The sequence below is a fragment of the Augochlora pura genome, chromosome 5, assembly GCF_028453695.1.
Source record: "Augochlora pura isolate Apur16 chromosome 5, APUR_v2.2.1, whole genome shotgun sequence".
Classification (NCBI taxonomy): domain Eukaryota; kingdom Metazoa; phylum Arthropoda; class Insecta; order Hymenoptera; family Halictidae; genus Augochlora; species Augochlora pura.
Genome location: NC_135776.1, coordinates 488286 through 511115, shown reverse-complemented (window position 1 = coordinate 511115; position 22830 = coordinate 488286). Strand labels below are relative to the sequence as shown.

The following is a 22830-nucleotide window of genomic DNA, read 5'->3' as shown; positions in this document are numbered from 1 at the left end:
GGTATTAACAAAACTGTAATGCAAAAAGCGATGACGTATTACAAATAATTCGTTCTGTAAGATTTTACTGGTAGAATCAAATATATTAATGGTAAATAATGTTACAGAAAGTCTACATACACCTCATGATAGCATCTTTATCGTTAATTTTACATCTGTCGATGGCTGTAAGTTTCGAAAAAATATGACATTTTAATTACTCAAGATGACGTATACTATTTAATAAAAATTCTAAATGCTCGAAAAGAAGATACAAATATAATTATTTGTGAAAAATGCAAGTATACGCTCAGAAAAAGTTTGTATTTACTTTAAGTGATAGCTGGTTATCAGTATTACCAGTTGATAGGGTGGATTCTTTTATTTCCTTTTTCTCGGATAATGGTTTTGCAGATCTAGTTACACGTTCTGATCTTGAAATGGTTTGATGTCTTTGTACAAGAGTCATACTCTTCTTTCTCCTGCCATTTTTCTAGATGTAAAATTGATTGCATTGTTATAATATTAATAGAATTCAAAATGATATATATTTTATTTACCAAAATTTTCAAACAATATCGACAGATGTAAGATGTATTGGTTGATGTTGTTAATGAAATAATCTTATGTAATACAGCTTCAAACCCTAAGAATTTTGTATCAAAATTCACTTTAGCTTTAATTACATCAGCAAACGAATTTTGAACCATTAATGTATTTTCAACGAGATTATTATTGGTTTTCCTTGTCCCATTTAAGTGTTGGTTTCTCAATAAAGGAAAATACAATGGCTCGATCTTTCCATCATTTATCTTGTTCCGATTTTCGACCGTGTTACAGGATTGACTTTGCTCGTTCCAAATTTCTTTTGCATTAAAAATCGATTCTTCGCCTCGCAAAAGAGCTACAAGCACAACGAAAGGTTCGATAATTCGTCTTTCAAAGATTTTTATCGTAACTACAGATAGTTCCTATACGTTCGATTTACTTGCCAATAAAGTCCTTTAAATATTTTGTAAAAGTTTTATTAGAAGAAAGTACGTGCTGAAAAGCTTCATCAAATATTTTTTCATTAAAATATGTTCGTTTCAACAATGATTTGTCAGGCATATTGTATTCAATGGTATTAGAATTAAATATTTCCCATTGTTTGCGAGATATTTCGGCTTGCCATTCCAAAGCACAATCTTCTAATCTATTATTAATTGAATTTAATAATTCATTTGCTTCTATCAACTGTTGAGGGACACAGACATTTCCTTGCCAGAAATCAACAATATCGTTGCTATTAATTGATCCTTCGTTAATCGTTGTCATCTTTTTAAAATTAAATATTTTTATCAATAAATATTCAATAAACTCGTGCGGGGATTGTATACAAAAAAATTAAAGAACCATGAAAAAATGTAATGTTAAAATAAATTTACATCTCACTATATATTATACTTTGTTATTGAACAATTGAATGTTCGGTCATATACCCTGTGCATTTATGTATTCAAGTGTAATACGTGTATATATATATTACAAAAAGTTACATAGCATATTCGTACGCCGTCTAAACAAACTTAATATTTATAAATACTTAATTTTCTATAAAATTAGGTTGATGAAAATGTAAATAATAGACATATCATACGATAAATTAATCGACCCGATCATGTGTGCTGAAACATTATTTAAAAAGAGAAAAACATTGCAGTAATTTGTGCCGTACTACAATATTTTGTAAATACGAACACAGCGCCACGTATGCATTTACGACGTGTAACATTTCAACACTATGTAATATGTCCAATTCAAATTCGGAAACTTGTGTATGAAATTTACTTTTCTTATGAAAGAAAGTATATATTTCGTGACCGCAAACAATAGCATTTTCAATTGTAACTTGACCTGAAAATGATTGTGATCTATTTTTTGTGTGCACTTTCTTTAACCTTATTTGTGATGCGAAAGTTATACATAAAGAAACACAAAGTAAACAAAAATATTTGTGTTGTTGTTCTTGGAGATTTAGGCAGAAGTCCTAGAATGCAATATCATGTGCTGTCATTGATAAAAGAAGGTTTCACAGTAGATTTTGTAGGTTATTCTGGCGCGAGCCCATTAAAAGAGATCGAAGAAAGTCCTCGTGCATGTATTTATTATCTTCCACCTCCACCGTCTGTGGGCAACAGTATGTTATCTTTCACTTTACTTTAATAGTTATATTTCTCTACAAGATTGCACTTGCGCAATAAAATGATTACTTAAAAATAGTAGGAGTTTCTAATTAGGTATTTTATAATTTCAGATATTCCCAACCTTGTGCGGTACTTGATAAAAACTTTGTGGCAGACTATCACTCTCTGTTGGGTTTTATTTAAAAAACCTATATCCACTCACGTATTGATGCAAAATCCACCCGCAGTACCAACAATTCCAGTTTGTTGGTTTTATTGTGTTGCAGTAAATTCTCAATTTATTGTGGATTGGCACAATTATGCTTATACTATAATGGCATTAAATTTACGAAATGACCATCTACTGGTAAAGATTGCAAAGGCCATTGAAATATTTTTTGGTTCTAAGGCACAAAATAACTTTTGTGTTTCTGGAGCTTTGAAGGAAGATTTAAAAGTGAAATGGGGAATCAAGTTAGTAATTACACTTATAATTTTTTACTTTCACATATCCTGTTTAATCATCTTTTTTTATTTAGGGCTACAGTATTGTATGACCGTCCAATAGATAAATTCCATCCCATATCATTAGCAGAGAAACATCAATTTTTATTAAGCTTAAGCAAAACATACAATGTTTTTAAAGGTCCGGACGAAAACTCTACTATATTTACAGAATATAGATCGGATGAGGTACATTTGAAACCTGAAAGGCCTGGCTTAATTGTGTCTAGCACAAGTTGGACCGAAGATGAAGACTTCTCTATATTACTAAATGCATTAGAAGGTATTTTACATATTGCATCTCAGATGGTAACAATATCTAATGAAACGCATTTATATTATGTTTCAGAGTACGAAAATGCAGTTGAAGAAAACATCTACACTCTTCCTGATTTAATTTGTGTAATAACTGGCAAAGGGCAGCTGAAAGAATTTTATATGGCCATTATAAAATTGAAGATGTGGAAACATGTTACAATTCTGACCCCATGGCTTGCAACTGAAGATTATCCAAAAATGTTAGGTAATAGAATGTGGTACAAGTACTCGAATATTTACATTGTAGACATTTTTTGGAAACTATATGGTTTGTTGCAGCTAGTGCAGATTTAGGAATTTCTCTTCATACTTCGTCCAGTGGTTTGGATTTACCTATGAAAGTTGTCGATATGTTTGGATGTGAACTACCAGTCTTTGCATACGATTTCAATAGGTGTGGAACTGTAGTGGTATTATTATAATTTACAATATAATGAAATTTTTAACATATCTTTAAAGACACTGTTTTTAATTTTTAGTTTATCAGAACTTGTTAAACATAATGAAAATGGAATGATCTTTTCAAGTTATAAGGAATTAGCAACACGGTTAAAAACGTGGTTTGAAAACTTCCCATACAGTGACGTTCAAAATGGATTAAACGAAATATTCAAATTAAATCTTCACGAGTTTCAGAAAAATCGATGGCATGATAATTGGATCTTCAATGCGTTACCTTCATTCCAATAAGTAATGCAATAACAGTTTTATATAAAAGATTTGAAAATACTTATACAATACACAATTGTATAGATTTATGGAAATATAGTATAAGGATTTTAGCTATTTCTTATGTATTTTAAAATGCGATTACTTATTATTATTGTGTATATAACGTTGTAAATATTAATAATAATTAATTTCACTTTTGTTGCAATTATATTTATATTTATTCATTTGTTACATTTATGATATTACATGAACTACATGTAGTTTAGTTCCCTAAGATTATTTTCAAATTATGAGAAAATATAGGCTATATATAGTTCATTTTTAAAGAAAGTTCTTAAATCAGGTACAAAGAACTTAAACTAAAAGTCGTTCAATTTCTTGTTGTACTGCTTGAATTTGTGGTTTCAACTGCGAACCTTCGTTAACAGTTACAGAACAAGCAACAACAGGTCTAGACACACCACAAGCTCGACCTAAAGCTTGTTTGCTTCTTACAAATACATATGGTACATTCTTATCTTCACACAACAATGGTAAATGCAATAGAATCTCCAACGGTTCAGCATCTGCAGCCATTACAATGAATTCTGAGAGACCACGATTTAATGTTTTCGTGGCCTCGTTTGCTCCTTTTCTCAATTGTTTGTAATTCATTGCTTGCTGTACCAAATTAAGGATTTTTGCGGTTAATGTTGCATCCGCCAATGGGTAAGCTCTTGGATTGACTTCATCAGTCTATAAAAATAATAAAAAAAAAAGCAATTAAATTTCATTCTTTATTAGAACGTTCAAATCTGTAATATTCAGGTTAACTCGGTATCATCAGAGTTTCTGTTTATCACGACGATATATAGTATATACACAAACAAGAAACCACGTGTAAGTCACAACCTCAAAAGTACCCATTGATAATTATATTATTCAGTTAGTACTTACCATTCTGGAAAAATAAAATTACGGCTAGAATAATGAAGAAATTATATTATTACAAGAATCAGCAACCTCTCCGCGATTATTTAATAAAATCGCTTCACGGAGGAGTCCGGCCACTAATGCCTAGGAGGATCGGAGAAGAATGTACAAAATGCCGGCATTACTGTACATATATAAAAATATTTATCAGGAAGATCCAAGCATCGGAACACTATAACCACGTGACGGTGAAACAAGTGAACTAAAAGGCATGATGTGTTGCTGTCAAATGAAAACGAAATTTCCGTGTTGCGGTCTTACGTAGTTCCCTAGCTGACTGGTCCATTCTAATAGAGGGCGTGGAGAAAGTTCTGGCACAGAGTTAGGATCCATATATGTAAACACGTCGTGACATGTTCTGCATTACCGATTGCTAATGAAAAATGGTTATATTAGCAAGCAGCGAAAAAAAGTAAATATTAATTGTTTACTGTAACCCCGTCAAATTATTTCAGGTTATTCTATGAGGCAGATCTGAATAACTGTTAATGACTGATTAATTGCAAGAAAAACTATATGATGATATTATTGTAGCTGTCTAAAGCAGCATTGTAATGGTTATGTTTTAAAAGGTAGTCTTGAAAATATCATGATTATTTTTTTATGTTCACGGAGAGTTGACTTATTTTTGGTAACATGGATAAATGCGAGAGAAATGAAGCTAAGATCATCTCTCAAATACAGTATGCATTTCCCATTCTGAATGAAAAGGTTCGCTAACGCTTTATTAATTTCCGTCATATTCATTATATGTTAATGGAAATTTAACAAAATTATAACAATGCATTTTTACAGCTTCAAAATGAATGCATGGATGAAGAATTCACGAAAATAGTTGAAGATATAAAAGCGCTAAACTTGAAGCATTTTGTTGAAGATATGGTGATTTCTCAAATAAAATATCACATGCGGCAAACCATTGCACCTGCATTTTGGCAAAAATTTACATGCAATGTTGACAAGCAAGAAGGTTTTGAACGATTCAAAAGTGCGGTAGATGGACTGTATACACATATGACAGAATTTTTACCACTGTTAAAAAGATTAGAGTACCTTGTACAAGAAGAATCAATTTGTTCCACAACAAGAGGAAGCGATGTACCAAGTAGATTTAAATTAATTGTGAGATCTACATTATTAAGTCAAATTCCACTTGGTTATGAGTATGTAGTAGAACAATTCTATAAGATTGCATTTAATGTATTCTGTTGCACAGACAATTCAACGCAAGGTAATTAATATATACATTTATTTATCTATTGTAGTACTGTGTTCTCTGTTGCTGTATTATCCATTGTTTCAGTGACTACTGCCAGCAGTGATTACCTTCAATGTACTGGCTGCTACCAGGAAGTAGAAAAGTGTCATTGTCAACAGATAGTAATTATGTTTCATGAAACAAATCGAAAGTTGATCGAATTAGAATTATTGGAAAGACTAGCAGGAAATGTTCTAACATCGTTGATACATATACACATCAAGAATCACGTGAATCAATCATGCGATAAAACGTTTGATGTATCACAGATAGAGTCGCTCGAAAACGTAATAAATATGATCTATGTGAAATACTTGTGTGTAAACTTTGAAGCAGGCATGTTATTTAAAATTTAAATTTACAGTGGCTTGAAACGATCGTTATGAGTTGGTTGATAAGAGTATACTCTGGTGGTTTCTCAAAAATCATTTCCTTGAGCGACCAAACTCAGAATGCTATAAATAAATTTAAACAAAAGCTGTCTCACTTTCTGTATGAAACGTATACGAGATTCCGAATTGAGCAGCTTTTTGATATTATAATAGGTATTCTTCTATACATTACGTACATAATACAATTTACATGCATGTACTTAGATTACCCTTATGTTCAGAGTATCCTGATTCTCAACCAGCGATAGACGACTTGCGCGTTTGCTTGGAACGAACCGATTTAAGAAAAGTTTTAATCGACAGTTTACAGGATGCTTTGACAACGAGATTATTGCATCCTGGCGTGAATACACCAGATATATTAACCGCCTATATCGCAGCTATAAGGGCATTAAAACAGCTGGATCCTACAGGAGTTCTCCTCGAAACAATAACAGAACCAATCAAGTATTTATCGTTAGCATTACGTAGCACAGCTATATAATAAATTAACTTAGAAAACAAATATTTTACATTTGATACAGAGTTTATTTGAGAACAAGGGAAGATACTGTGCGCTGCGTCGTAAACGACTTGGTCGACGATTCGTCGAGCGATCTAGCAGATGAATTAGTGAAAGGTGAAACATTACAGCTAGACGATTACTCTGATGAAGAAGAAGATGAAGATTGGGATAAATGGATGCCTGATCCTGTCGATGCTGATCCCGGTACATTTAAATATAGACAGAGAGATTATGTCATTTCTATCGAATTCTAAACGATATACTTTTACAGCAAAATCAGCGCAACGTCGAGTCTCTGATATAATCTCAACGTTGGTGAGCGTGTACGGCAGTCAGGATTTATTCGTGAACGAATATCGCACGCTATTAGCAGACAGATTATTGTCTCAATTAAATTACCACACTGAACGAGAGATCCGCCACTTAGAATTGTTGAAAAGGCGTTTCGGAGAGAATCAACTTCACTTCTGCGAAGTTATGTTGAAAGATGTATACGATTCTAAGAGAATAGACGGGCATATACAATCGGATACCAGCTATACGTTGGAGAAGGAAGAGTTTCCTACGTCTGCTTTGATATTGTCAGCACAATTTTGGCCGCCGTTCAAGGAGAACTGGAAATTAGAATTGCCGAAAATTGTACAGACCCAGTTAAACAAATATGTGAAGGCGTTTGAAACCTTGAAAGGAAATAGAACACTTTGTTGGAAGCCTCATCTTGGAAACGTTACATTAGAGATTGAATTAAAAGACAGGAAATTAGAAATTAATGTGACACCGATACACGCCACGATAATCTTACATTTTCAAGATAAGAGTAAGAAATATTAACTAATTATTAATTTGGAATGTTCATTCTTTGAAAATATTTATAACTGCACAATCAAAACTGTTCTCTTTTTTACAGAAGAGTGGACTTTAGAAGAATTGGCAGAAGTAATGCACGCTCCCGCTACAGTGCTCAGAAGGAAAATAACGTTCTGGGTTTCCCAGGGAATATTGAAAGAAAGTTCAAACGATGTTTTCATACTGCAAGAGGAAAGTTCCACAAAAAGTAGGTCTTTAACAGACGTCGTTGAAGAAGAAGAGGTTGAAAGTGTAATGGCATCCGCAAGCGATCAGAGGGAAGAGGAGCTGCAAGTATTCTGGTCCTACATCGTTGGAATGTTGACCAACTTAGACTCGATGCCCTTGGAAAGAATTCATCAAATGTTGAAAATGTTTGCGTCTCAAGGCCCAGGATCGATGGAATGTGGTTTACTTGAATTAAGACAATTTCTTGATAGAAAGGTCAGAGAACACCAGCTATTGTTCTCTGGCGGTTTATATCGTTTACCAAAAGCATAGAATAATTTATTCGTACTAATCTTCTTTCGTGCCCGTTGTGGAACTATTCTACAAACAAACATAACATAAGGAAACACATTTATATAAAATACCATGACTGACTTTTATTTGTATCTTATATTCATAATATAATAATGAACGAATATACAGTAGTACACTTTTTACAGAGTTCATAGTGAAAAGTGCATAGCATGGTTTCATTAATTTGTATATGCATATTTCGTTGCTATGATTTTTAACGAACGATCTATAGTACAATTTATATACGCAACAGAAAAACAATATTTTTTTTGTTCCGCAGTCATCGTAACAAATCATGCGAATTGAGAACGTCGGATCATCGTTAATGATGCTTAAATTAAAGTCAAAGTAAGCGTTCGTGTCTGTACATAATTAAAAAATCGCATTTATTAATTGATAATTGTTTTACATTATTTTCCAAGCGGGTACTGTTAAAAATGTACGAAAATAATAAAATGTTAGAATTCTCTGAATCACATTGAATTTTTTTACAGTATAGCCAAACACCCGTGGAAAAATTTGCAATTGTATTCTAAACACAACAATAATAACAAATTTAACAAACATCGGTCCACAAACCAAACATTTTTAGAAATACGAGTACTATACAAATCAAGTTTCCTGTTATATAATTTTCCTAAATTTTAAAGTGTAGAATACTTTCGAAAATTTTTCAAGAGAATCCTTTCCCCATGCAAATCATTTGAATTGTTGCTCCGTTTGACTAGCCTACAGAAATACGATTTTGTGTTATTAAATATCAAAGCTTGCAAAAATAAAATGAATATTCATGAATTGAAAATAAAGAACTAGATGAATAATTACTATTTCTTTTTTTTAATGCAACAGATTTGTAAAAATAGTCTGTAATATAATCTTCTTTGTACACGTAGCACTACAATGTAATAAACGAGTGTCGATGTTATAGTATCAAGCACTTTTCATCGTGAACGCGTAAATCATTTAACTATTAGTCATAAACTATTTAAATTGTTCCAAATAAAATATAAGAAAATGAATATTGTCTTTTTTTTTGTTGTTAATGTTACATAGTCGTAAATAGTCCTGTCGCTACCCTCTGTGTATCGTAACGCAACCGTAGTCATTTAATCCGTGTAATTACAAAGTGAACATTATTGGAATTATCACCAATTAGAATATTCGTGTTCCGATACTTGTGTACCGCATACACTCATATGTTTCATATTAAAAAGAAATCGAATATACAGCTTTATGATCAAGTCAGTTTCTTTGGTACTGAAAAATAATTAATATCACGTTGATAGATACAACTAAGTAGGTATTCACATATTGCCATAAGAAACTATATGCGCAGCCTACTTTCTAAATAAAAAAATTATTTATAGTAAATTGCATACTTCAAATATGAAAAAAAGTGTATAATTCGTATTTGTTAAGCGAATTCATGAGATATATCATGTGCCCTCACGAGACTTTTCGTGGAAAATGATCGCACAAATGTTCGTCTAAAAAAGAAAATCGATTCGCTACGAATATCGAAATCAGACTTGAACAGATAAACCTGTAATGTTTCTCCAGAATGTTCTATTGATTTTCACAATATATTACACCATTTTTTATACCTTTTACTCTTTTATTTTTACACGCTCAGTTGCTTAAAATAATGTCTGCAACACACTGACATCATCGAGGGTGGAGCATCTTGTTTACACAACAGTTTCTCCTCACCTTCTGATAATCTCTCTAATGATAAATTATATTCTCTGTCGAAAACACCTGTAACACAAGCGAACTTTTAACACCTGTTCAGAATTAATCCTAGACAGGAAAAATCTATATGGACATCATTCAGTAATTGTAAAAGCAATAATTGTATACCTTGATCAATATTCCCTCTACCCAAGACAGTAAATGCCAAAAACAAGATATCACGATATATAGAAAATAGAGGTTGGTCAAGTGCTTGATTTCTGCTTCTTTCTAAGGCCACTCTTTTAATCGGATCCGCTAGATCATTTCGACGAACGTGCGCGATCACTGACTGTATTAACCTGTTATAAATGAAAATCAAACGATATGTATACATTTCAAACGAAATGTTTAAATGTTAAACCTAAACATAAATAGTCCAGTTTACGTTTTATCCTCTGCAACGTTGGATTTCGATTGGAGGTACATAGGTAGACGATCCATATGAAGTCTCTCGTTGTCCCACATGGTTTTAACACCTACTGCACCATAGTTTATTTGTTCGTGTTTCTTATCGTTACTTAACCATAGATCTGGCAAGTGACTCGTTAAATTAATTCGTTCAAAGTACCATATAAGATTCCAATACACAATTGGATGTTCTTCGATGAACTTATGCTTTGTAAGACATGTATCACCTTCTTGACTTAAGACACTTTCTAACTCCTTCCTTAGAACTAAAGGGTTCAAGTATGGCACTGTGGTGGGTTCCAATAATTCTTTTGGTTTGTCCAAAAGTTCAACTAGTGCTCCCATTAGAGGATCGTTTTTCCTTTCGTTTTCTTCGCATCTTTAACAAATTTTACACAAATTTTACAACCGCACGATATAGATTCGCATATACATGAAGTGAATCGCTATGAACAAAAACGATAAAATAGCTCTGTCATCGTTCGTCTGATCCAACGATCAACAGATATATTTAGTAGTTTTTATTACCACGAATCACTCTGTATACCTGTATTGCCCCTATAAATGTCGCAGGTTTCTGACTAAATTGCAACAAAGTTATACAATTTAGAAATGAATTACTGTCATCTATCTTTGATACAAGTCTTGATTCGTAACGAACACACGGCAGTTAGTAAAGTAGGACCTACGACACTTATAGAGACATTATACTGTACCTTTCATTACCTATAATCTAATATCGTTATAGTCAGCAAAGGTACTGTTGCTTTGTCACAATATTGGCAGACAGTGTTTAAATTCGAGTCCTCCGGTTGCCAACCAGCCATGATCTCTTCGTCGTAAAGTATGGAAGCGCACTGATGACATCGGCTTGCGCTAGATAGTACGAGTTCAACAGCGATTCGTTCGTCGAGCTCTCTTGACCCTTTCGAATATAAACATTCCAAGTCATCCAAAGCATAAGGATCTAGATTTCCGTCACCTGTTTAATGAAAATTCGTTTCATTAATTATTTGAATACTTTTATCTCTTAATAAAGTGTAAAATTGCACAGACCAGCCGTTTTCAGGGCTTCATTCCGATCTTGCACAGATCCATCGGTCATTGAATCCAGCGATTCGTGCGACGCTCCATGCGTCATTCTATAATCACGTTCTTTAAGTTTCACAGGTGTGCTGGTCGCAGAAATAGCTTCTTTAATTACGTCAAACTTTTTCACCACTGTCGTGGCGGCCGATTTTAAACTATTCAAACCACCAAGTATCAGCTCGTTGGACTTCTTTCCTGTTAAACTTGTGGTGCTGAAAGGAGTGTTTTGTTAAACTACCAAAATTAAATTACAGCGTGATTGTTATAGATTGAAGTAATATACTTGAAACTAAGCTTCAAACTAGATCCCAGGCTGGATAAACTGGAGGTAACACTGTCCTTTTGAGACCAAAGGCTGCTCAACTCTACCAGCCTTTCCCTCTCTTTATCTTGTTCTCCTTGTTGCGCCACAGAATGGGGCATTGTTTCGCTTCTTTGTAGATGACCACCGATTGCGGCACCGGTTGTTTCGTCTATAGATTGATGAAATGTTGCACTACGTGGCAAGACATTGCTAAAACAAAATCAACGTGTTATATTCAGGAGAAAAGTAAGTTAAATTTAAAGAGAGCCGATGAATAAACTTACCTTCGAAATAAAAGTGGTCCTCCCGGTCTCTCTTCGACATTATTAAAAACAGTTAGAGTACACGTTGAGCAATTCGAATCGTTCTCTTCTGAAGGCGAGACGATCGGCGTCTCGTCATTAATTAGGGCACCCAACGGATCATTTTCGGTGACTGGTGTGCGTATAGGACTCTTCAATGGTGATTCTAAGCTCGGAATCAACCTGGAGTAGATTCAGACCATGTTTTAAACAGTCTCGAGCAATTAGGGAAAAAAGAACAATAAAGCTACCTTTGCGTCATAGGTAAATTATTTAGTTCCTCTATTTGTATGGCGTTTAACGCCGCAGAGTCTTTTACTATACTGTTCTGTCGTGGAAGCTTTTTTATTTCAAATGGTCCGTATTCTGGTAAATCCGAAGTGGAACTTCCTTTCGTAGCTGTGAATACAGTAAAATGATACAGTGAATCGTCTTGACAATACAAGACACATTAGGCCAAACTAATCGATGCTTACAGTCGCTGTGTGCAGCTTCTGTGTCTTGAGAATGAGAACTGTCAAGACTAGACCTAGAAAATGCATGTTCCATATTCGCGGTTTTACCATCCACAGTTAACAAATCTGCATTCGAGCTCAACCTTCGTCTGGCACTACGTTTACCAGCTCTCTTAAACAACGCGGCTCCAACTATGGCATTTCTAAGTTTATTCCACATCAATTGGCTGGAGTTGGTCATGTCGGATGGCCAAGTTGCTTCTAATACAGCCTAAAATTTGTATTGATAACTTATTATCAATCAATGAAATTGAAAAACAAAAACAACGTTGTCCATAACAGTAACGAACCTTGTTATAAAATCCGTATGTGAGAGCGTTTGGCTGAACACCGCTGCGTTTCATATGAAATAATAATTTTACAGCTAAGACAGGCTGTCCATAAACACCACAAAGTTGCATCATAGCTCTATAACAGACCTGCAACCCAAATTTCTTATAAAGTTCTGTGAACAGATTTAAGGATAGTTTATAAACTCGCTAAACTCACCTCTTCGATAGGATCAAGGTGTAACTTCATTTTAACTAATAAATCGTATGCCTGATGCAAAATTGTCGCTGGCTGAGTAGACACTTGCAACATTGCGGGTAAATGTAGAAACCAAAGACTGTAACAGGTTCCGAGCAGGCATCTGCCCCACCGATCTGGTTTTGCTGCCTAAGAAATCAAATATTATTTGTGAATGAAATCTAAAAAGTGAGAGAATGATGAAACAAATAAGTCATACCTGCTTGCGCGCCATCCTCTGTGCCACCTTAATTTCGTGTTTCGTTCTACGTGCCATAGGACTCCCTGGTATTATACCGAAGGCACTTAAATTCGCGTTCTTCATGTTGAAATGTTTCTGTGGCCTTATTAAGTCGGGATTCAATTTGAATGTGCGATAAATGAGCGGGGCTTGATTCGGACCAGCTTCTGGTGGAGGTATAAATACTGTTCGTTCGCTATGTTGAGATTCGTCCAATTCCAAAAGTGGTACTAAACATTGTTACAAAAATATTAAGCGACGAGAAAGAAAACAAAGAAAAGTGTTGGATTCATTTTTACCATTTTCATCCTCGACACGTTCGGTGCATTCGTCGAAAAACGCTAAACCAGCCATATCCATATCGGATACGAAACTCGTTTCTTCTATAAACCTAAAAAAGTAACATGTTTTAATTCAATTACATGCTCCCATCCGTTGCAATGTTTAGACATGTGTGAATCAGATATCGACATTACTAATCGGTGTAACACAGATATCGTGTTGTCACTAAGGCTACATTTAGTATCATCACTTTTACAAATAACGAGAAATTGAATACGATATCTTATACTAATATCAACATCTGATTCATGTCTCAAACTTTGCAATGCGTGATACAGTAATATAAGAGTACGTGACGAAGAAACCGGTATTTCAACAATTGAAGAACAAATGTAGTACCTTATAAACATTTGTGTCTTCACTAACATGCTATAAAATTTCGCGTGAGCTTTGTCTCGACTTCTGAGAAACGCTTGTATATTAAATAAACTAGTCGGATCCGTTGAGCCAACCGTTGGAGCTTTTGTAATGGGCAATAAGAAAGCACGATATCCTTTTAGTATGGTCGCTGTAAATCTTAAAAAAGCATCTTGGATTTCAAGTTCCAAAGCCTGCTCTTTCCGCTTCTGTTGAAATTCTTTATCGACACTGAACTCTTCGTCATCTAAATCTGAAAGGAAAAGAAAAACATGTGAGAATGCAATAGGAACAGAGAATGTACGAAAGTGATGTATACACCTTTCATAGATGAATAACTTTTTCCCAAAGAGATCAGTTTTGAATAGAGATGCTCCAGACAATTTCGAAGTTGTCTAGCTGCCTTCTTGGGCAGCAATTTCACGTTCAGGTATTTCTTGTCGTCACAGATTGCTATGTTATTCGTATCCAGATTAACGCAATTAACGTCAGAAGGTGGATCGTATAGATCAAAGAATCTAGAATCCACACCGATTAAGAACGGTAACGGAGCATGCAGTACCTATAATTTCAAAACACGTTCTTATATTGTACATTAACACCTGTCTGCAAATTGTCGATATAAGTATATAATTCACCTCTGCTAAACCTAATGGACACAATGGTATGTACGGACATTGCCATTTAAATGGAAATAATATCATTGCGATAGCTTCACTGACCGATGTAAGTACATCAGGACGTAATGAATGTACAAGTATCTTCTGCTCGGTTAATATTAACAGCAATATAAGTAAGCAATTGTCAGGCCCTAAATTAGTGAGTAATTGCCGGAAACTAGCGCCGGACCTAGGCAACGCTAAGTCTTCCGGTTGCGTTAAAATTAATCTGTTGTTGGTGCTTCTTAATTGTACAAGGATTCTTGGTCTCTGCGGGCTCGGGAACGGTATGTCGTACAAAAAATATGCTATATATTTCTCAATAGGAACGTTCTGCGGTTTGTTATTGACCATGCTATGTAGAAAAACTAAAAATTTCTCGAAGGTATCGAAGAATGGCCAGTGAGAGAGAATGCATATCGATTTACTGATATTCAACGACTGAGAAGCGGGATCCGTCAACTGCAGCTTCTCCAATTGCAGTTGGGTAAGCTTCTTAAGTATTCCAGTCCGCTTAAGCGCTTTTACTTGCGACTGTTCCTTATCGATTTCTGTATGGTCAACTAGAACAAAAAATACAGTTGACAAAACATAACTTTACAGATTGAACGGATGTATATTTCCCTACCAGAATTCTGAATATTCTCCGCGAGGATATCCGGCAACTGTTGATTCTCTTTCGAATTGGAAATTTCCATTTCCAATTCAATCTCCTCGTAAAACGTTATTGCCGAACCGTATATTTTCTGCGCCGCATCGGCAACAGTTAAAACAAATGTCGAGAACACTGGTTTCGGTTTGCTGACCATCTTTGGCCAACATTCTATTGTCGCTCCCATCGGTAAGCAGAACATTGCCACAGAATTTGGAAAAACGAAACTATTGTAATCGCACATCGGATATTTGTAAAGCACGGCCGGCTTAAATGATATCAGATTCGCGCGATTCATGGACTTTTTGTAACACAAATATACATCACTGCCTAACATGCCTTTGTTCAAGTTCTTATTGATAATGCAGAAAGCATGCGGCGGTGTTTCTCCTTTGTTCATCAAGATCACGCATATATCTGTCACAACTAAAGAGTTGCAGGACATTTTATGACTCGCCCGTCTATATGTGACAAAAATTTTTGATGTTGAATTGTTCACATTTGCTAAATGTCCATTAGGAGTTTCCAACACCATTTTTGCATCTTGCATTATACGTTCTTTGCCATCATATATAACACCTGGTATTAATATTTCTTGTTGAGTATATACTTTGAATTGAATTTTATTATATTGTATCTCTTGGCTTACCTATATCAACTAAAGGAGGTTTGTCTCTTCCTCTGCGATAACATAAATAACATTCATTTGTTCTTAAGCTACCATGGTTTAAATCAGCCGATAAACCTGAAACAGTATGTTCTAACAAAGTATATCCTTCTGGACACTGTTCACCTAATGCTGGGAATATAATGGCAAGATCAGTGATCGGAGGTTTCATGTGCATGTCTTTGACATGTGTTCCCTCTTGGTACCAATCTTCCAATTTCTCTTGAGTTTCGTTATCATTTTCAAAATCACTATCTTGACCGGGCAAACCAGCAATAACAAAATAATCTGCTACCCTCCTTTCATCCATGACTATCTAGACATACAGAAATTATAAGTGTTAGAACAAATAAATCAATGTTTACGGTATATAATAACATATAATATACAAAGAAAATTACCAACTTTAACCAAAAACTTCTTCACATGGTATTGAAATAATCTTCTGCAAAACTCCTCTCATATATTTTAAAATAATATCTGTTACTTTCGTTTCCTAACGATTTTACAAAAATAATAATCCTTAATTAAATTGTTTTGTAAAAGCATCCTACAATCAGCTGAAATCCGTATTTAATTAGTATAACTTATGTACACACTTGGAAAAGAAACAGAGCGGTAAACATAAAGACATGATTAAATTACCTTTGACAGGACAAGCTAGTCTGAAACATTAATATCTTCTCAATGGAATTTTTTAATTTCGTACTTATCAAGGTTATTATTTGATAGATGCATTAAACTGAATTTCTTCACAACAACAGCGATATATTTACACTCCTCGCGATTACTTTACCGAAAGTGTGCCTTCTGAAAATGCACAATCAAACATGTACCGTGATTTATATTGTTCGTAACTTTTCTTGTAAATAGAAAAACTTATAAGATGAATAGTTATTCTTCAAAGGGAAATGAATGGACAGCGTACGAGAGCGTAGAATAAAACGAACGAAACGAAGCCAACGTTACTATCACTTGCACTAATTCACTGATGGTTTAAATCTCTTAATAATGACATCAAAACCTTTTCCACAAATCGTTTTGAAAGTTAAGTGTTTCTAGGTTATGTGTCATGCCAACTATATTCTGTGCATTTACTTCAATCGCGAACAGCATTATGAAAATGTCACAGATATTCTCAATTGAAAACCAATGTGTTTCGGTCGTTAACTGTTTTTTGTTCACATGACCAGAATAAAAACTATTCCGTTAAAAATAAAACATGTAGCACATTGTATACAGTTAAAAATTAAGCAAGTAGAAAATTTTTCAAACTATAAACAGCCTAAACATTTTCTACCATAAGTAAATTGAATTTATTATTTTAACTTTCACGATGCATATATAATTGTTCCTTATACTTATACTAACTCTTGAAAAATACGATTGCAGAACATATTAGTAAATGTCATGACCATACATATCAAGTTTAAAAAAAGTTGTAACCAAGCGTATAGTTAAAAAATAAATATAACTAACTTATATATATGTATGTACATATTCCAAAGTTAAGCTCTCATATGCAACATGTAACGCGTCTACTCGTGTTTCTTAAACTGTTTTAACTTCCATCAGTTTTTATCATTCGGTTCCCTAGTATAATAACGCGTGATACTTTCAACGTTTATTGCATAATTACTAATAAATTATTCAGACATTTTTGTAATAAGTAAATGTATGAATAGCCTACCTAGTATTTCATTGTGCACAATCAGTTTTTGGATCACTGTGCTTTAATTAATCTACGCATACTTTTAACACAAAGACCATAATTTTTTTTCGATGAATACAGATTATTGTAAGGATACTTGTTTTATCTCTAATACATTATTTATTGCTTATGAATTTTTAAAAATATAGAGAATAACAGTTTATAATGTTGGATACCATGGAAATGAATGCATTTAATTAATACATATACGTACATATATGTATGTATACTCCTTCCATGCATATATACATATATATATATATATATACATTGTACATACGCCTATGAAATTCGTTTGTTCTATACATTGTGTTTATTTGCTCATTGAAAATGTCAGAATAAATCTAAATATACGAACGCAAATGACAATAACAGTATTAGTAATTTCAAGAGAATCTCGATATAACAGTTCTCTGCATTATCCTTGATAAACATACTGATTGAAGGGCACGTGAAGGGCGGCTTGGAGAACATTCTTGTTTATGGGACTTCAAACGTTTATATTGATAAGAGGCCACGTTTAACCAAGTCTCTATATATCTAATGGGCCGGTTTAATATTCCTACCTAACAATTCAGGCTTACGCGTTGTAACATTCTTTCTGGTTTGCGATATTTTCTTTTTAATGCAATAAAAATTAAATTTTATAATCGCATTGTTACATGAAACGTAACACTGGAGAGATAAAAGATGGCAAAATATAATAATGTACAGTAAAAGTAAAATATGAGGGATTTATGTTATTTGCATTATGAGAGATAAATTTTAATGTACACAAGTTAACCGCGGTAATGAATTTGTTTAGATCGTAGTCAATAACTAACACATCTTTATAATATAATGAAACATAGACAAATTTTTATTTCCACTAATGATTACTAATTCTGTGCGCTTACATCGGCAACAATGGCCTATTTTATGATACTCTATTTTGCTTACACTCGATTATCCCGTTCATACTCTCCTGGTCGGTCTGTTACAGGTCCTAATTAAATGCCGTAAGTGATCAACTCCTCGCATCACGATGATCAACGACTCCACACAGCAACAAAAACATCACGTGGATACCTACACCATTAACTAAAAAGTCTTTCTGTCTGAATGGAGAAAACCTTCATTAGTAGTTAGTTACATAGGAATTCATGTTCTTAAATAAAATGATTTGTAAACAAAAATATAATATCACTCACTATTCATAATTTTAAAAACAGTAGTAAATTTAATATTTTTATTAATACAGAATTTATGTATTTATTTCATCGTATTATTATATTTAACATATTGAATGCTTGATTCATTTTTGCAGTTGTATTTGGTTTGAAATTTTGTCACTTTATTAGACTTTTGTTACGATCTGTAATCTGTAATACAAGTCTAATTCAGATATATACAATGCGTATATTACTGGAGAATTGACAGACCACGTTTATTTCTGTTACAAAAACTACCATGAGTTATGTTAATGCTTACCATATAAAAAAGATATTAATTATAAAATAACTAATTTCCAACTAATAGCAAGTATACATTCCATGATTGGAGAACGTCGATTTTTTTTCTCTAAAAAAGTAAAAGAAATTGATCACAAACTATAAATTCTAATAAAGAAATTCAAATGTACACTTTTATTGTTGTTACAGCTTCAACAGCATTACCATTAAAAGTCCATTTCGTAAAACCTTTATATATCCGACTCTTCCTTTTATGAAAGTATCAAAAATATCCTTTCTTGTATTCATTCCCCAACAGACAACAAAAATGAAACATTAGATTCATAATTAAATCATTAAAAATATAATTAACTCGTTTAAAATAGATGTTGCCTAATTATTATACAGGCCCTTCGACTAACATTCATTCTACCCCCTTTTCCAAAAAAGGTGAAATAACCAATAACAATGCAGATCATCTTGCTTAACTCTAATTCGACTTCAAGATGTAGAACTAAGTAAAATTTATAAATATGGTACAATTGATAATAAGCTTATAGAGCACTAATAGATTAATTACAGATAAGTATAAGTAATAGCATTGTGTCGTTGAATCTTATGGCGATTTTTAAGTCCCCTGCTTACAAGTAATATAATCAAGGATTTAATTAAATGTCTGTTCTCATATTCAAATTGAGTATGTGTCATTCAGTCGAACAAACACACGCACCAACCACCACAGTGGACTAGCAGCCATCTTGACTAGCTTTTTTCAAATCTTTGCTGTTTCCTCCCATTTTATTCCCATCAAAATGAGAGTCTTCTGGGCCAGCAACATGTTGCATTGTGCTCTTCCATATTCAATGGGTATAAATCAATCCCCAGGATGCTCAGGGCAACTACGATTCACTTGAAACCATTTATCAATGCAGCTGAAATATACCAATTATATATGGTTGATTTCAAAATATACGCAGAATCGTATAATTAATTATAGAATAACATTGAAATGAATTTGCAATAGACCTGTTTATACATATTAGAACATAAAGTTTCTCCTACTTGCCAGAATTTTAATAATACTTTATAAAACTGAAGGAGGAGACATTTCTACCTACAGACATACATTTCTGTATAGCTATGGGCTTCAGTAAAACTGTTATCGTGTTTTTTTTTTTAAAGATAGAGAAGAAAGTAGGTATACTAATATATGGAATATGTACAATCTAGGTTGACAATGTTTAAAATTTCAATTATACTTACTTTTTATGATATATACAAAGGCATGGTAAACGGGCTATAACATCACCAGGTTGTAAATCTTCGAGACAGATAACACACTCGCCTTTCTCATCAGACAATACATCTTCTACAATACAATGCAAAAGGCATTACGTTAATTTCCTTTCCTGCATGTCACATTGCAATAATAAAAGTACAAGCTCACCATTGTAACTAAGACGTGGTTTGGTCAGGCACATGACCAGGTGACATTCTATATCATCCGGTAGAATAAATTTGGAGCATACAGGACACTGTAGACCTTTAAAGTAAAACATATTATTCACAGATAGGAGCTTCAAGCTTGGTAAGAAGTGATAAATCATAAAATTAGTAGGAACTATACCATAAAGAATTCTTCTCACTTGATTAGTTGGTACAACTTCAGTCTCAGACTCATTTAAGCAAGAACTTATTATAATTCCCATAATAAAATCGGCGTAACTTGACCCCTTCCATCCCAAATAGTAAAATTTTGTTTAGATCTTAAAACGTCATTATTTTAAATTTACACTTTTCACGATCGTGATTTAAAATTTACGCAACTACGTTTGATCACGATTGATTTACATGTGGTTACCGGGACAACTAGAAGACAACATGCGCCAAACAAATGTCCGCCGCCTTTTGCTCGCAATTAATTTAAAGCTTTTCAATAAAACGTGATCATAACATAACCTAACTTTTCGTCATTCTGAATCCGATTATGTACGTGACTCGTAAAGTACTTTTACATATAACTTGTTCTATGCACTTAATCAATTTAAAAGGATTCGATAATTATTGTAACATTCACAATATATGCAGATAAACATTCAAATGAACTACCTTTTTTTCTATTTAAAATACTGAAAATGACGTTTCATCTTATTATGATATCTGTACATATGTAGATAAAACACATGTATGTATGCATACATACATACACGCACACACGCACACACACCCTAAAATGTACATATATACGTGCTCAACACTGTTATGTAATCAATAATAAAATCTTTGATATTACTATATTAAAAATCAATACGTAATATCAATGTTGTAAATTTTTATACTTTATGAGCGTGTATACACATATAGACGCGCGCGCGGCATGTATATATTCTTATATTTTTATAATTGTATGTGTGCCTTTGTATATAAGTTTCATACCCATATCTCCCTCTCAATCTATCTCTCTTTCTCTCTCTCTCTCTCTCTCTCTCTATATATATATATGAATAAAACATTATATGTTTATAAACATAACAGAATACAATGTTTCTTGAGTATAATTTAACTTTTTATACAAAGATAAATAAACCAGTTTAAGTTCCATAGTAAGTTTGATCTATTAAACTTACCGTTGAGAGACCAAATATGAGAAGGCAAGCTATGGGCAGCATAGACGCGTCCACCATCTTCATCGGCATCATCTGAATCAAGTTGTGGTAGACCAAGTGCTTGGCCAACTCCAACACCAACGGAGGAAGCAAGACTACTTTGTTCTCCTGACGAGAGGTCTGGCACTGAACTCAATGAACGAGCACGTTGCCTACTATCCCCAGATACTCGAGAAGTCTGAGACTGATTGCCTTGCTGATGTTGATGTTGCAACATGGTAACACCTCCAGGTAGAGAGCGCAGCACAGAATAACTCTGCATTGTTGTCTCATTCTCTCCAGTAGAGGATTGTCCATTGCCTCCAGCGGATTGTGTTACAGTGCTTGGTTTAGCTCCCATCCCAATATGAAATAGTTTAATAGTTTGTTTCAATAGAACTGAGTTCTCGCGTAATAGGAAATTCTGCCTGGTAATCAGAAGAGAAATTAGTATTCCAAATATTGGAGTTGGCAGTAATACACACACTGACACAATTCTTGCAGAGACAGTCTCCAGGTTCTTCTCAGTTTTTACGTTCGGAAGGCTGGTTCGAAATTTATGAATCTTCACGTCAGTAATGTTACAACACTCTAGGATTTAACGTAGGCCGGAATTTTGCAGACATGCACCACAATGAGCAAGTCATATCGTCCGAAAGCATACCAGCGGCTTGTCACGCAAAATACCCCCCGACATCTTGTGAAAAACTTCCTAGAAGTCAGTAATCAGCTGCTAGATATCCATTATGAATTTACGCTGCGTGGTCTCGATTCGTTTGATTCGTTCACTACTCACCGAGCGCATCGAGAGCAGTTCGTTTAATATGTCTTTCTGATTGGTCGAGTAAAATAGAAATATAGTATTCCAACTGGTTGATCGTAGGGTGCTGCAGTGTTCAACCAATCGAAAATTGTTTCCCAGTTCAACACCCTTCGCATGTTCTCGCCTAAATCTGAAACAATTCAAGTAAGATTGTCTATCTTGTATTGCTAAGCGTCTATGTTCGAAATATTTTAATCCATAGACTTAGAATATCTTGTTAAAGGCGATACGAAATGACAGTTGCCCAGTGCACATCCGAACAATGAACACAAACTTTCACGGGAGTTTCGCTTCTACAAAGATCATTATTC

At 33.8% G+C, this 22830-nt stretch overlaps 6 protein-coding genes across 8 annotated transcripts; 2 read left to right on the top strand and 4 right to left on the bottom strand.

Annotated features, from left to right (window-relative positions):
- Positions 1-266: 266 nt before the first annotated feature.
- On the bottom strand, positions 267-1296 carry LOC144469963 (uncharacterized). Its single transcript, XM_078180716.1, has 3 exons — positions 968-1296; positions 540-915; positions 267-472 (listed from the first exon to the last, which is right to left on the bottom strand). The coding sequence occupies exons 1-3, from the start codon at positions 1294-1296 to the stop codon at positions 290-292; spliced, it is 888 nt and encodes a 295-aa protein (XP_078036842.1). The 3' UTR covers positions 267-289.
- On the top strand, positions 1248-3843 carry LOC144469877 (chitobiosyldiphosphodolichol beta-mannosyltransferase). The gene is made up of 6 exons (XM_078180580.1): positions 1248-2158; positions 2276-2618; positions 2684-2931; positions 2998-3171; positions 3246-3360; positions 3446-3843. Exons 1-6 carry the CDS (start codon positions 1882-1884, stop codon positions 3654-3656), a joined length of 1368 nt encoding a protein of 455 aa, XP_078036706.1. The 5' UTR covers positions 1248-1881; the 3' UTR covers positions 3657-3843.
- Hoip (NHP2-like protein 1 hoip) lies at positions 3833-4796 on the bottom strand. The gene is made up of 2 exons (XM_078180582.1): positions 4575-4796; positions 3833-4373 (listed from the first exon to the last, which is right to left on the bottom strand). The coding sequence occupies exons 1-2, from the start codon at positions 4575-4577 to the stop codon at positions 3993-3995; spliced, it is 384 nt and encodes a 127-aa protein (XP_078036708.1). The 5' UTR covers positions 4578-4796; the 3' UTR covers positions 3833-3992.
- A 164-nt stretch (positions 4797-4960) lies between these two features.
- Morula (anaphase promoting complex subunit morula) lies at positions 4961-8132 on the top strand. The gene is made up of 8 exons (XM_078181965.1): positions 4961-5321; positions 5406-5841; positions 5914-6155; positions 6233-6413; positions 6482-6707; positions 6785-6969; positions 7037-7582; positions 7673-8132. Exons 1-8 carry the CDS (start codon positions 5247-5249, stop codon positions 8110-8112), a joined length of 2331 nt encoding a protein of 776 aa, XP_078038091.1. The 5' UTR covers positions 4961-5246; the 3' UTR covers positions 8113-8132.
- A 987-nt stretch (positions 8133-9119) lies between these two features.
- Crag (DENN domain-containing protein Crag) lies at positions 9120-17736 on the bottom strand. Of its 2 annotated transcripts, XM_078181963.1 has the most exons (21): positions 17390-17715; positions 16556-16720; positions 16312-16470; positions 15893-16226; positions 15220-15822; positions 14571-15154; positions 14254-14494; positions 13915-14185; positions 13533-13624; positions 13213-13463; positions 12975-13142; positions 12776-12904; positions 12447-12696; positions 12222-12369; positions 11953-12153; positions 11648-11878; positions 11332-11576; positions 11002-11257; positions 10253-10654; positions 9994-10166; positions 9120-9891 (listed from the first exon to the last, which is right to left on the bottom strand). In XM_078181963.1, the coding sequence occupies exons 4-21, from the start codon at positions 16218-16220 to the stop codon at positions 9755-9757; spliced, it is 4710 nt and encodes a 1569-aa protein (XP_078038089.1). In that variant the 5' UTR covers positions 16221-16226; positions 16312-16470; positions 16556-16720; positions 17390-17715; the 3' UTR covers positions 9120-9754. The 2 variants fall into 2 exon arrangements, with proteins under 2 accessions (XP_078038089.1, XP_078038090.1); XM_078181964.1 differs by lacking the exons at positions 9120-9891; positions 9994-10166 and having other exon boundaries at positions 10521-10654; positions 10992-11257; positions 17390-17736.
- A 1790-nt stretch (positions 17737-19526) lies between these two features.
- Positions 19527-22463, bottom strand: LOC144470612 (E3 ubiquitin-protein ligase ZNRF2). 2 transcript variants are annotated; one of them, XM_078181966.1, is made up of 5 exons: positions 22182-22463; positions 21679-22124; positions 20499-20594; positions 20315-20420; positions 19527-19983 (listed from the first exon to the last, which is right to left on the bottom strand). In XM_078181966.1, the coding sequence occupies exons 2-5, from the start codon at positions 22055-22057 to the stop codon at positions 19926-19928; spliced, it is 639 nt and encodes a 212-aa protein (XP_078038092.1). In that variant the 5' UTR covers positions 22058-22124; positions 22182-22463; the 3' UTR covers positions 19527-19925. The 2 variants fall into 2 exon arrangements, with proteins under 2 accessions (XP_078038092.1, XP_078038093.1); XM_078181967.1 differs by having other exon boundaries at positions 22190-22463.
- Positions 22464-22830: the final 367 nt, after the last annotated feature.

Bases quoted from the DNA above. Each gene is read 5' to 3' on its own strand.
- Crag (XM_078181963.1), bottom strand. From the start codon at position 16,220: ATGGATGAAAGGAGGGTAGCAGATTATTTTGTTATTGCTGGTTTGCCC. The intron at 14,495-14,570 runs GTGAATTATATA...TTGAAATTATAG, and splicing joins GTCCATTAGGTTTAGCAGAG to GTACTGCATGCTCCGTTACC. The intron at 10,167-10,252 runs GTAAACTGGACT...CATTTATAACAG, and splicing joins AACGTTGCAGAGGATAAAAC to GTTAATACAGTCAGTGATCG.
- LOC144469877 (XM_078180580.1), top strand. From the start codon at position 1,882: ATGATTGTGATCTATTTTTTGTGTGCACTTTCTTTAACCTTATTTGTG. The intron at 2,159-2,275 runs GTATGTTATCTT...TTATAATTTCAG, and splicing joins TCCACCGTCTGTGGGCAACA to ATATTCCCAACCTTGTGCGG. The intron at 2,932-2,997 runs GTATTTTACATA...ATTATGTTTCAG, and splicing joins ATTACTAAATGCATTAGAAG to AGTACGAAAATGCAGTTGAA.
- LOC144470612 (XM_078181966.1), bottom strand. From the start codon at position 22,057: ATGGGAGCTAAACCAAGCACTGTAACACAATCCGCTGGAGGCAATGGA. The intron at 20,595-21,678 runs GTAAGTTTAATA...TTTACTTTAAAG, and splicing joins TCATATTTGGTCTCTCAACG to GTCTACAGTGTCCTGTATGC. The intron at 19,984-20,314 runs GTAAGTATAATT...GGTATATTTCAG, and splicing joins CTTTGTATATATCATAAAAA to CTGCATTGATAAATGGTTTC.
- Morula (XM_078181965.1), top strand. From the start codon at position 5,247: ATGGATAAATGCGAGAGAAATGAAGCTAAGATCATCTCTCAAATACAG. The intron at 6,708-6,784 runs GTATTTATCGTT...CATTTGATACAG, and splicing joins ACAATAACAGAACCAATCAA to AGTTTATTTGAGAACAAGGG. The intron at 7,583-7,672 runs GTAAGAAATATT...TCTTTTTTACAG, and splicing joins CTTACATTTTCAAGATAAGA to AAGAGTGGACTTTAGAAGAA.
- LOC144469963 (XM_078180716.1), bottom strand. From the start codon at position 1,296: ATGACAACGATTAACGAAGGATCAATTAATAGCAACGATATTGTTGAT. The intron at 916-967 runs GTAAATCGAACG...AATCTTTGAAAG, and splicing joins TTAAAGGACTTTATTGGCAA to ACGAATTATCGAACCTTTCG. The intron at 473-539 runs GTAAATAAAATA...TTTTACATCTAG, and splicing joins GATATTGTTTGAAAATTTTG to AAAAATGGCAGGAGAAAGAA.